The sequence below is a fragment of the Aricia agestis genome, chromosome 14 (genome assembly GCF_905147365.1).
Source record: "Aricia agestis chromosome 14, ilAriAges1.1, whole genome shotgun sequence".
Lineage (NCBI taxonomy): Eukaryota > Metazoa > Arthropoda > Insecta > Lepidoptera > Lycaenidae > Aricia > Aricia agestis.
In genome coordinates, this window is record NC_056419.1 from 14,928,097 (window position 1) to 14,941,744 (window position 13,648).

At 41.3% G+C, this 13,648-nt stretch overlaps 1 protein-coding gene across 7 annotated transcripts in view; it reads right to left on the bottom strand.

The window, feature by feature from the left end:
• Nucleotides 1-13,648, bottom strand: part of LOC121733805 (vacuolar protein sorting-associated protein 13A-like) — a 57,702-nt gene that overhangs the window by 39,830 nt on the left and 4,224 nt on the right. For 6 of the 7 annotated variants that reach the window (XM_042124165.1, XM_042124160.1, XM_042124164.1 and 3 more), the window contains exons 2-14: nucleotides 11,587-11,746; nucleotides 9,533-9,933; nucleotides 7,926-8,137; nucleotides 6,756-6,930; nucleotides 5,906-6,179; nucleotides 5,079-5,319; nucleotides 4,473-4,603; nucleotides 3,555-3,755; nucleotides 2,901-3,109; nucleotides 2,017-2,161; nucleotides 1,356-1,492; nucleotides 656-925; nucleotides 46-221 (exon numbers count right to left, since the gene is read on the bottom strand). In XM_042124165.1, the coding sequence (XP_041980099.1) occupies nucleotides 46-221; nucleotides 656-925; nucleotides 1,356-1,492; nucleotides 2,017-2,161; nucleotides 2,901-3,109; nucleotides 3,555-3,755; nucleotides 4,473-4,603; nucleotides 5,079-5,319; nucleotides 5,906-6,179; nucleotides 6,756-6,930; nucleotides 7,926-8,137; nucleotides 9,533-9,933; nucleotides 11,587-11,727 (2,713 nt within the window). In that variant the 5' untranslated portion in view covers nucleotides 11,728-11,746. Of the gene's footprint in view, nucleotides 1-45; nucleotides 222-655; nucleotides 926-1,355; nucleotides 1,493-2,016; nucleotides 2,162-2,900; nucleotides 3,110-3,554; nucleotides 3,756-4,472; nucleotides 4,604-5,078; nucleotides 5,320-5,905; nucleotides 6,180-6,755; nucleotides 6,931-7,925; nucleotides 8,138-9,532; nucleotides 9,934-11,397; nucleotides 11,567-11,586; nucleotides 11,747-13,648 lie in introns of those variants that run through there. The other variant, XM_042124166.1, reaches the window with a different exon arrangement.

Here is a 13,648-nt window from a genome sequence, read left to right on the forward strand (position 1 = left end):
CAGGTCTTTAAAGCTATTAAAACAGCAACATAACCTCAAACTTACCAATAACGAAGCGCATGAGGGTATTGATAGTGTTGCTGGGGGAGACGTTGTCGTCAAACCCGGGCAGGTCGACGGAGCGGGCGTACTCCTCCACATCCTCGTCGCTAAAGTCCGCGGGCAGGGACTCGTCGGTTGGCGACTTGGCGCTCTCCCCGTCTGTTTGTGTTTCCGCCGCTCTGAGTGAGAGATAAGATGTGAGAATTTGGGTAACTTTCTTTGAATAACTTTTAAGGTTTTGAATGTGTGAAGTCTGGGTATGTATGTAAATTGTTCACGCATTTCGTGCCAACTATATTAACAAAATTAACGCGACATGTGTCAATAAAGTGCTTTTTGGCGTGTGGAGTAATTTCCAGAAAATATTTTTTTTGGTTATTTTGTGATTCTGAATTGTGATACGCTCAATATGAGGAATAAGAATTTGACAGTGGTTAGGGCAGTCTAAAGCATTTCGTGTAAATAATTTGTGATCAGCGTTATATTCACCATTCAACAGCCATGAATCCGTATCGCCTCTTTCTAGCTTACGCAGTCGATCACCGTTTCGAGCTGTATAGAACACTCAACACAGGACTATGATTATTTTACCAATATAATCCAGCAGACTCACCTATTTCTACTAAAGTACGCCCCGACGATCTTCTGTCTCAACTTCACCAGGTCGTTATACCCAGGATCCGCCTTCACTCTATCAAACTGCAGGGTCTCCGCCAGCTCAGGATCCTCCATCTCTTCCACATAGTCCCCAGAATCGATATAGGAGACCGGCACAGTGTTCGGTACTGGTACCGGGAGATTGTCGCAGAAGTCTAACAGCTGGCCAATGATGCGATCAGAGAGGTTCAGACGCAAACTCGACAGGGATATGTTTAGTTTGTATCTGTAAGTGATCAAGCAATTTAAAAATGCCCTTATTAAAGTTTGCAAAAGTAACTTTTTTATTACCTTCCTAAATCATAAATCATTATCAAGAACTTCATAAGAGAGGAGAGAGTTACAGAGAGTAGAGACGTTAACGGGTTTCTACTTCTACAAGCAGCATACAACTTAATTTAATTCACATATTATAAGTTTTTATACGGCTGTATATAACGCCCATATCTACTTCTATTATGATAAGACAGCTCCTTCAGGATTGATAGAGGCAGATCTATCAATGGTAGGTGGGTGACGACCCACACTATCTACGCCAAAAATAGAGGCTCTACAGTTTAAATATATTGCATATTTTAACCTATTTTAGTCTAATTTCGAATCCTATTTTAGTCCCTTAGAGCTTAGATGTTAAATGTCACCCCACATATACAGACCTCGGCAGCAATTTGTAGTCCTTCTTGATGCTAGTAGAGAACACCAGCTGTGACTTGACGCGCGGCACCAGGTGGATATCAGAGTCACACACCCTGCGCGCCTCACGCCAATCGTCTTGAGACTCGCAGAATAGAACCTGTGACGTCATAGCGTTTAAATGTAGTCATGCTTTTAAAACGAATACCTGGATTACCTAGTATACATGATATAACAAAATAAAGCAAATAGTAGCGCAATTATATGACTTTGGGGAAATCAAAAGTAACTCTTTAAGCGCTGCATATAACAGCGTACCCTAGGAAACCCCGGTCTCCCAGGAAACTCTAGTCAAGGGCTCGTACCACCCTGAAGTATTACACACTTAGTTTTGTTACACCGCATACAGAGAAATTTTGCAAAAAAAGGCACAAAAATACTTCTCTTTTCACTCTGACTCGTGCACGAAAACATTACTGTCTTGGTCTTGTGGGAATATTGCGTGGAGGCCGCAAATGATGATCTTCCGACCGAGCGAGGTGTTATGCTCGGTCAGGCCGGAGCCCACGTGATATTTCGATAGCGCGATGCAGGATTGTGGCGCTAATTGTGGGTACCGCCACAGTCTTTATACTGATTTATGGAAACAAGAGAGCGTTGTATTATGTGTTATAGCGATAGTACCTGAAAAGAGCACTCCGCGTGGAACCTGTCGTAAAGCCTCTCCTCCAGCTCCATGCAGGTGGCGTCCTCCAGCGCGAGGTTGGGCGGCTGCAGGTCCGACTTGATCACCACGCGGTTCACGTCCACGATTATCATGTTGCCGGGTCTACAAAGGTGATATTTCTATGACAGTCTTGTCACATAACTATTTTAGGATCTAGGAACTGTAGCGGCGTTAGGGGTGGGGGGACGCTAGGCGACCGCCCAGGGCGCCGGATAAAAAGGGGCGCTGAAGGCAGACGAAAACGGGCGCCCTTTCCTTTAGCTCTGCGAACAACCTGGGCACCGAAGAAATCTCGCCCAGGGCGCTGGTAGTACTAAAACCGGCACTGTCTAGAAACATTTGTGGCATAAGTGTAAGCAGAATTAAATTAAATCTGTTGTAATCCTCAAAATCTTAGCTTTCTGCTTTAATAACGGCTTATAGTGCCCTGCGGGTCCAATATAATAATTTCGGACACTGATGGGGCTGCCGCGATTCTGTAGCGCGACAGGGATGTTCGCGGACGCCGGAGTGGACAGCTTTGCTGCAATAATGCGAAAAAGATCCGCATCCCTGATGAGAAGAGTACGCGGCAGCTCCAACAGTTACCTGCAACTCATTGCGAGTCGAATGGACACTGACACTCAGTTCATGAAGAAACAAAAACTGGACACAAATGCATGCACGTAATTTGTAATTAGGTATTTTATGTTGTGCATTTATTGGGATTTATATAATTTTTAGTATGGACTATAATTATGCGCTGTCTGAAATAAACAATTTGAATTTGAATTTAATAACCTCAACGCATAAAAAGTAAAAACATATCACAATTTTATTCAGTTGTTCAGAATGTACTCACTTCTTGGCACAGCCATGCTCTGGCACGATGACACAAGGGCCCTTTAGGTCCATGTTGACGTGGAAGACCTTCTTGCGGCTAACGGCGTAGGCCAGCACCGACTTGCTGATAGCTCCGGCTTGTTCCACCAGCTGGTATGCCTCGTCCAGTAGCTCGTCGGACGACATGGAGTGCGTTTGGAAGAAGTTGATTATCTCTGTGACGGTGTGCTGCAGGGAAAAATGTATGAATAAAACTTGAGAGGTGTCAAGGAACACCCGGAGAGGATACACAGGAGAGATAGAGAGAGAAATCCGCGCACGCCGCACGGCTTACAACTAAAGCAAAAACTAAAAAGTATCGTTGCAACTTTTGGTCTTATTTTTTTTTGTCTAGCCCCCTTACGCAACGCACGATAAGGAACTTCGTTCCAATATTCGTATTTTTTGGGGGTGTAGTACAAATATGACTATTTTATTGAGATTCATTATCCCTCCGTCTAGGTCTGTCTGTCACCAGGCTATATAGGCTATAATATAGAAGTTATACACTACACAGAGCATATTTTACGAGACTTCCAACATCACATGTTTTAATTTCGACAGAGGACACAAAGTACCAACGAACCAATGTCCATTACTCCACCACCATCTCCAGTATATACGAATTACGAACCTCCACATACACCATCTCAGCAGGCTCCAGATGGCATGTGATGCCGTAGTCAGCGTGACTGCTAGCGGGGTTCCTCTCGATATCCAACGCGAAGGCATTACTGCCTCCTACCACAGGGCTTTGGGCTACCAGTAGGATTGGCATCAGATCATTGTCGGCGGATAGCCCTTCGATGACTACGCTCTCTGTTCGCGTTGATATCTGTGAATAAAGTCATAAACTGAAACGATGAAATACAAAACAACCGACAAAAACATAGTTGGATGTTAGTGCAACCAGATTATTACCGTGAATGAGATATTTCAAAAGTTCCTATCAGTAGAGAGTACTTAAGAGGATACACCAAGCGCGAGAGACATTGAAAATAGGTATTCGAAAATGTATTGCTGTCTCACCAATCTCAAGTCTCCCACCGCAGAGCGCGGTAGAGACAACACGACAAAAGTTCAAAGAAAAGAACAGAAAATCATCGATTCGTTGTCCTCTGATTCCTTCTCCAAAACTTAACCGATTTAAGTACTTTTTTCATTAAAGATTAAAGAAAGTCTTGAGCTGTGTCCCTATGTTTTTTTTTTATAATCTAGCCAAATCTGTTTTCTGGATGTTTGAACACAGCGGAAAATCTGGAAATTTTTTTGGGTTTTTGAACGGAACGGAACTAAATTATGAAAAAAAAAAAACAAAACATGGGGACATTGTATTAGTAGCCATAGATATTCAGGAAAAAAAATTATAACTCTACCGGCATTATCCAGGGAGGAAACAGGGGAGAACGTTTGTATGGAAAAACGGAGGGGTGGACTCCTCTTAATCAAAATGATCAAATTGCATCCAATATTTTCTATGGCGAAGGATGTTAAAATGATTTGGCATAACGCGTTTTATCATGACTTTATGTCAAAATAACCTATTGTGTACCTTATAAGCTTTAGCAGAAGGGCGAGTCTCCAACGAAGCTAGGACCTGAGTGAGTGTCACCACTAGGATCTCCTTGTTTCTATTGATGAGAGTTATGGAGGAGTTGGCCAGAGTTAGGTTGAGTTTGTGTTCTGAAATTATATAAAATATTCAGATTGCTTCTAACAACAGGCTACCATGTGTAGCGAACAAGACTGATTAGACTTTTAAGCCTACCCTTAGCCTCATGGGCGTACCCAGGTTCTGGGCCAGGGGGGGGGGGGGGGGGGGGCAAATTACCCAGGTTCTGGTGCCAGGGGGGGGCAAATCACCCAGGTTCTGGGCCAGGGCGGGGCAAATCACCCAGGTTCTGGGCCAGGGGGGGCAAATCAGATTTTTCATAAGCTAGGTGTTTATAAAGAATAAAAAATTAATAATTTTTAGTTGTAAAAATATTGTATTGCAAACAAATGGCAAAAACTCGTTCTTAATTTTTAATTTTTATAGATAAAAGTACTAGATAATATACTTAGTAGGAACGTCAACATGATCCAGGGGGGGCAGCTGCCCCCCCCCCCTGCCCCCGCCCCCCTCGGTACGCCCATGCTTAGCCTTCCATTTTCTTACCAATATACTGCTTAGATCTATCTTGTTTCGGCGCGCCTTCAGCATAACCTATCAGCTCGCAGACTTTCTTCTTCTCTGGGCTGGAGAGGTGGCTCCAAAGACTCTTCGACCTTGGGGTCTTGACGCATAAGTCTACTCGGGACTTCTCTTCAGCATCACTTGACTTGTAACTGTTGAGGGGACTCCACCAGTCTATCTCAGTTTCTACGACTTCTATTATGTCAGGCTCTTTTGCTAGCAACTGGAACAAGTTAATCTTTATTATAACTGCAAAAGTTAAAATTTTATGGGCGGCGTCTTTTTATAATATAAACCGCGACTGATGCTTAACTGCCCTCTAACACTGTGTCTCCCTAGCAGCCCCTTTTACGTACCCTTCAAGATTTCACTAATGTTTATGTGACACCTACGTCTTTAGGGCCTTAGAACTTTGGTGAAATATAGGTATTATCAAAAGTTAAATTTTTTCAGAGATACATAAAAATAATAAAATAAATAAAAAATGTTTTATTTCTGAGTAAATTTGAATCAAATTTTTTCAGAATGTCTACCTGATGCCTACCACCGGTTCGGGAACTACCCCGGCGAGAAGAACCGGCGTAAGAAACTCGCACGGGTTCCACTTTTTACTAAAAAAGTGAGAGAAAAAAATGACCCTTTAAGCCGCTAGGGGACACTGAGAGCTCTGCGACAGTTGGCGAAAACAGCCATTACTCTCTCCTCTGTAGCATAAGTATGTATGGTCGTAATATCTCAGCAATCACTGCCTTTATTGCTATGACGATAAGGTTCACAAGCAAACTGGTTTATCGTTAAAAATAGCCTACCTCAAACTTAGCCTGCTCTCTCGCTATAACGACCGATATAATCGGCAAACTATCTTCACACTTTTGCAGATCCAACTTCAGCTCTGTATCGTTAGGGCTCCTTAGAGTGCTCTTGTATGTCTGTTTGTATGTGTTGTAGTTCTCTCTATGCCGCTTGATGGCCGCCCAGGTGTACGGGCGTACGCGTTGTTCGACTACCGCGGTGTAAGCGTACCGCCACCAGCGACGAGCGTCCTTGGATAGGGGAACTCCGGGGTGAAGGTGACGGTATTTCCTATGAAAAAAGGGGGTATGTACTTCTATTTTTGCTATCGCAGCACATATATAAATAAATCAAGACCACAAATCACAATGCACGATAACTTTGCACTTCGGGTTTCGATAAAGATGCAGTCTTCTTCTGCCAACCCAAATCTAAAATCAATTTTTAGGCTATCAGATCCGACGTGGAGCTTTCAAATAAAGCCACTAAAATACACTTGTTCTACAAGATCCCCTCGAAGCGCAATTGATTTTGATCTTCGGTTTTCTGTGAAGGTGCGGTCTTTCTCCGCCTCAACTTTAAGCGTATTGAAACATGCAGATGCAAGACTCTCGTATAACTCAGTTTATTAGCACGCGCACGCCGAACGCACCGCAATTTTGAACTTGTTGTATGAAATGATGTGAAACCTCGCACATTCATCCTCACCGTATGCGCCGCATTTCGTGTACTATATATATACGTTCGACGCATACGGCGCGTACGGTGCTGATAAATAATCAGCTTAAATGCAACCGGCTGAGCGTAATCCTGTCGAAGGACTTCGAGACTCAAATTATACCTTCTTCCATAAGTCCACTAAAATACCTGTTAAGCGTGATCCTGTCGAAGGACTTCATGAGGTTGTCGATGGACAGGTACTGTCGGCGCGAGAGCTGCAGCGCGCTGTCCTGGACCACCGCGTCTAGCAGCAGGCGCGGCACTCGCGGCTCTACCGACCGGTTGATGATGACTTTCACTTTGCACGCCACGGGCTTGAGCACTGAAATATAGTGGTGCTTTCAACACTCAGTAGGCGGAAAGTCAACGAAATACAAGGTGTAACAAAACTAAGTAATAATACTTTAGGGTGTGTAATGTGTATGTGTCCTTATATAGAGTTCATCGTAAAAGTGCAGCGCCGAAAGAGCACAATTTTTGTTGTGATTAGTATGGGCAAACGCTAACGCGTAATGAATGTTTCCATACAAAGGTGAAAAAAGTTACTCTTTCACAGCTGCTACTTTCACAGCTAACTCTATATAAGGGACCCATATACATCTTAAAGTATTATCCGTTATCACTTAGTTTTGTTACACCTTGTCTAAGCTATGTAAGTAATAACTAATAAGTGTTGTATCTGTTCAAAATGCTGAGCTGTGAGGAGCTGGTGCAAGTAAGTAACACGACCGTCTTGAACTTATGATTTATTCTATCTCACTAAGTCACAAGTATAATACGAATGACGAATACAATAATAACATAGATAGGTACTATACCACTACAATGCCAAAGTAGCGCGCATAAAAAACTGCATTTGCAATTGCACTTTAGCCTTCGATCACTAATATACTTAGTGATCGAAGACTTTAGCAATGGAATTGGTGTTAAGTTGACGTGTTTATCTTTCCAAACACCATATCCAGTGATTCTTAGTTCTGTTTTCGAATAGATTTTGGGTTCTTCTCCCGACTTGGTTTTTGTCATTGCAAAAATACCAGCGAGAAAACGGTCACTTGATTTAAAAAAAGATTAATGCCATCGCAGACATGCAACATTTGCGGCACTCTGCCCTGCGCCTGAACTTATTGTAGTTAAAAAGAGGTAGGAAATTGGTTCCTAGGCAGTTGATGGACCTACGTCATGTGGTCGGCTTATGTCAATTCAATGTTAGCTGTGATCGGTCGGATGGGTTTGACTTAACGCGACCAAATTACTTAGGTCCGCCATCTGCCTAGGAATCAAAGTATCTGATAGTATCTACAAAATATGACTTACGGAAATCAAAGTCCTCATGATGCATGGAGAACTTGTCCAACCCAGTCAGCATATAGTGCTTCCAGTTATAGTACTGCATGGGGGTGATGTTGGCGATTTCAGCGTCATCTAGCGCCGTAGCAGTGGGGTTCCAGTAGAGGGATAGGGATTCCACCTTCATCACCTTGTAGAGAGTGGACGCATCTGCTGGGGTTACTGATGGCTTCCATTTGCTGTTAAGTAATCAACGAATGTCAATGCCATAAGAACTAAAGGTGTTATAGGAGAGTAAAGCAATGGTGGAAGGTCCACCGACAAAGACTCTGGTTTCAAAGAAAAAGAAATAAAATCAGCGACTATAATTGCAAATTATGTTGAAGAAACGTTTATATTTTCATAGTTTATTTAACTAGATATGAAATTTTAAAAATAAGGATAAAAAGTCTTTATCTGCTATTCTAATTAGAGTTGTTATTTAATGATGCCTTTGATAGAATTCTTACCAAAACCTTCACAAAATCACAAGATATTAGGTCGTATAAGTACCTAATCATTAAATGTCTCTGAGTACGGACGTAAGCGGTTTTCATTAAGTATAGCGTAATCCTATATCAAAGCGCATAAAAACCTAATGGGAATAATTACGAGTACGAGTAGAAAGGCACTAACGCAAATTATTATGGTTATTGATTAGTCCCCTTATAAATAGATCCACAATGTGTATATGTTACGCTCAAAGACCGAAATCACAACGCGTTGTGGTCACAGTGAAACAGCCACGGCGCGAAATTCGCGTCGTGGCTCTAATGAAAACGGCCACGACGCGTTCTGGCAATCACAAAAACGACCATAACGCGAAATTCGTGTCGTGGCTGATATGCTATTCATTTTTCTTGATTTGTTCTTGATTGATTAATCGTCCATGGGTATGGACGATTAATCAATCAATATGCGCCAGACAGACAGACAGTAATAATAATATTAGCACGGATATTATGGAACTATGGATATTTTCAAATAATAAATGAAAAACAGGTTATGCAGTGATTTAGTAAAAGAAAAAATATTTTGTAGTACGCGTGGTAATTCAAATATAATCTTCCATACCTATGGACGATTAATCAATCAAGAAAAACGAATAGCATATAGCCGCGACACGAATTTCGCGTTATGGTATTTTTGTGATTGCCAGAACGCGTCGTGGCCATTTTTATTAGAGCCACGACGCGAATTTCGCTGTTTCACTGGTACCACAACGCGTTGTGAACTATTTTTGTCTTTGAGCGTAACATATTATATATAACTTCGTCGTCGTCAGTGGATGAATCAGGTAAGTTACAATAAAAAAATGCCGTTTTTTGCATAAATGGAGACTTTAGGGCCGGGAAACTGATTTGAATAAAAAAAGTGTGTATTTTATGTATAGATGATATTAGCTAGAATCTAGATGATAAAGTAGGTAAGTTAATAGTTTGTTTAAATTATAAGGGAATAAATTAATAACTATTGTTTTTATGTTTTAAAACGTTAGTTATCTACTTCTTCCACTCACCTCTTTAATTATTCAATATTAATACAATATCTTGTCCTTAGAAGTAAGTTTTGTACAAAAGTCAAACACAACTTACTTGTTAGTAGTCTCAATAGACAGGCTCTGGAGACACAGACCGCAAGCGAGGGGTCCGTCTTTAGAGCTGATGGAGTCTTCATATCTCACGTGCACATTCCTGACGTAAATCTGAAGATTATTCACGATAGCCGTGAAGAGATTCTTGAAGAAATTCTGCGGACCCTTCAAGCTTTCACTCTCGGCTTCGAGATCTTGGAGGATCTTCCTCTTAGCTGCTCTCGTGAGTCTTTTCTCCCTTTCTGGGTCGAAGTAGCTGTTGGAAATCGCCGGCCCGACCAGAATAAGGACGTCTTCTATGTGCATGACGACGGGCTGCGTGTATAACCCCGCCCATGGTATCTGCAGGTTTACCTTGCCGATGGTGCCGATTTTCACATCTATAGGGAGGTCTAGCTCGTACTGCAAAGAGATTATAATTATTGTTATGTGCAATATGAAAAGAAGAAAATAAAAAGAAAGAAGATGAGACAAGAAAAATTCGCTAGGCGCTAAAGGGAAAAGAATTAAAGATGTTATTTTTTGAAGTGAAAACTTCTTTAGCGGCGTTGAGCACTTTTGTGGGATGGGTAAAAACTGTGAAACTCGCGTCAGATTCTCGTGCTGATCGAAAAACCGTAAGAAGGTTGAAGAGTAGTGTTGTAACATCGAAATCGATTATTCGAACAATCGATTGTTTTTTATCGATTGTCGATATTTTTTAATCGATTGTAAGGGTTTCGATTAATTAAAAAAATCTATTTTTTTAAAATCGATTTTCATAAAAAATGGGTTAAAAAAATAATGCACAACGTTAATAATCAAGTTTTCACTTCTGCCGGCACTCCCGGAGTGCAACCCATCTTTTTTTTTGTATTGATTTATTTCTATTAATGCAAAGGAATCTGTCTGTCTGTTGCCTCCGCAGGCTTAAATTTTTGTACCGAATTAGATTTAATCTGGTCTGTAGACGTAGACATACTTACTAGATTCCTTAGAACCTGGTGTATATATTCTTGTGTATAGTTCTTGTTGCGGAAAATGTATAATTTCAGCGCGATTAGTTATTTTCTATGCAAGTTGTGAGCAACATCTTAAACTATTATAAAGTCTAAATTGTGTTACCATAACCTTTTAGAACTAAGTGAAAAACATCAAGGTTTTGCTGAAAAATGTATCTAGGTGTTGAATTATATTATTGACCACCTCGCTAGCGAATAAAAAATAGTTGCGAGGCCAAGGCACGACTCACGAGCATCGATTTCCGACGATAAGGAACAATTAAGGAGCGCCGCTTGGTAATGATTAGAGAGCTATGCTAATGAGTAATGACCGAATAAGTGCCCCTGCTGTAACTACTCCTAATTCCTCTGCCTTGATTACATCATGAATGTTGACGACTATGCGAATATTCATTATCTACTTGAATCTAAGTCTCTAAGTACACTCTAAGAATCTAAGTACATGTTAAAGTCGGCCTAATTTTTAAGAAGGCGATAAGACTTTTAGATGAACCGAAGTTTGGCTTGTGGTAAATCAGACAAAGATAAAGAAATATTTATTTCTTAAAACTGTGTTACAAAGGTATTATTACAGATTTGTTGGTTCTTCTAAAAGGTATACCCTTGTGGTTTATCTGCTATGCTCGAAAGCTGCAGTGTGTATAGTATTGGTACCTGTGCCCAAATTCCACTATTTTAATCCAACATTAATACAGACTCGATACGGTTGGATGCAATGTTTACCCTAGTTATGTTCAAGTTTCAGCAACAACACGAAACGTGTTCTGATTCGAAACTCAAAAATCAGTCGTTTGATGGCAATGAGTTATGAGAATATTTTGCTGTTTGATAGGTTGCGGATCGAATCAAAACTGTACTGCTTTACCTGAGTATACGGCTGCAATCCGTCTGGATTTCCCCGGATTTGTCCTAGTTTGAAGCTAGGCGTCCAGGGACCGTCAGGCCGGATTTTTCGAAAGTGTCTGGGTAAAATCCGGTAATCCTGCCGTTCCTGGTCGGCGACGGCAATTTAGATGATGGCAGCCCGACCTGAGTACCTTCACTCATCACTCACCAGCGCCTCAGGTTTAAGCTTGAGGTCAGCGAGGCTGACACTGCCGGAGAAGATGCCGCCGTTGAGGTTCTCCGTGTCCAGGTCCTGGATGTACTTGCCCAGCACCCAGTTGAGGAAACCCGCCACCGCGCCCTCGAACATCGTGCTGATGGTGTGTTACCTGGGGACGGCATAGCATTAGATAATGTACTATAGTCAGCTCTGGATTTATGTATAGGCAATATATGCCATGGCCATGGCAGCGTCCTATGGCGTCCTGGGGGGGGGGGGTCGCGAGTCCGTGTTACCCGTTCTGTAAACTGTTAAAAAAATTAAGTTATCGAAAACAATAGTAAATCGTTATCAATCCATTAATTACGTGAGGGGGGAGGGAATCAAGCTAGATCTTTCCAAATCTCACTTAGCTGGGGTGTCGTAGTAAATATCACGTAATTTTTTCCAGCAAAAAAACTGTGCAAAATTGTGTGACAATATTATTCCTCCATTAAAGTCTTAAAAAAAATTAAATGAAAGTACTTAATAGAACAAATGAAGTTTTTCAACAATCAACAGTCAAAACATATTTTGAAAATCTCTCGTGAGATTAGGGGAAGAGTTAGCCCGGGCGCGCACTAGCGGCCAAGCCACAGCGGCCAGGCCGCGGCGGCCATCGAGATAGATGCCTTAGTATGAAACCGCCATAAACCACGCGCACCTGGCCGCAACGCGACCAGCGGCCATACCATACTTTGTAGTGCGCTAGTGCGCGCCCGGGCTAAGTGAAAATCTTACGAATTGATCTTACGAAGGCGGGAGAGGGGGTCAAAAATCATCAAAAATGCCTCACAGAACAATCAATAGACGTCCCCTTAGATTCCCCTCAAAGTAATAAAGGCTGTTTGCTTTCACGAGTGAAGGTCTCTAATAGAACCGAAGTCTACGTAAATCATATTAATTTTATATCTTCGTCTTAGCAACCTAGTCACAACAAAAAATAAATAACAGTAAGTAGTAACATAATCAACTTTTTCATCGCAAGTATCAACATTACGCGCAGAAATAGCCAACAATAAGAAAGGGAAATAAAATAAGTATCAAGATAGATTGAAATACAACGGCAAACAGGATTATGTGCGGTGGATAAACAGACTGAATGGAGACAAATGGGATTTTATTATTGCAATTTGCTCTCGAGATTAGAAACCATCTGTTGCTGCCTTCTGGTAGAGTTTACAGAACGACGGCACAATAGACATAACGACGGTTTGTGTTTTACCGTATAGCTAATGTAATTTAGACGTGACAAAATTATGTAAAAGAGACAAACAAAGGATATGGGCGGCTGGCCCATAGACGACCCTAATTATTGTAAAAAAAATCTAATTTAGAAACAAAGATACGTGCGGCACTCGGGGACTACCGCGGAAAAGCTATTGCAAAGCATTTTTTGTCAACCGCAATTATAATTATTATTTACTTATTTTATTTATGCAGCACTTTTTTGCTTTGATATATTAAGTTAGGTATACTTTTTGAGCGTGGCGACCGATACATGAGCAGCTAGTCTACAGGCATACGTCTTGTCGCACGCACACAAACACCGTGTTCACAAATCTGCCCAAATGAAACGAATTTGGTCGCCGCGCTCAAAGACCACGATAAAAACTATGCAATAACCTAATATTAAATTATTATGCCAACTACATAAACTGCAGCCATACTAACTCTACTCGACCTGTTGTTGCAGTCTAATGACAAAATGCGTGAGTATTAGAATCGCCTCTGTAGTTTAGGTGCTAAGTAAGATAATTGCAACATGCGAGCTTTACCTTCCTAACTTTTTTACTTAAAGCAAATGACCTGTTTCTAAGGAAGTTGAGAGAAAAATCTAATCTGTCTACTGATTATTTTATAAAAATATCTTATGTTCTCTCTCTCATCCTTCCTACAAATGAAAGAGTAAGCATTACATTTTAACAACGGATTAACAATAGATGAGCGCTTAGTTACAACATAATATACATGATAATATAATAACACTGACCAGCTCAAGGCATATCCAATACAATTCGTGAGCTCACGC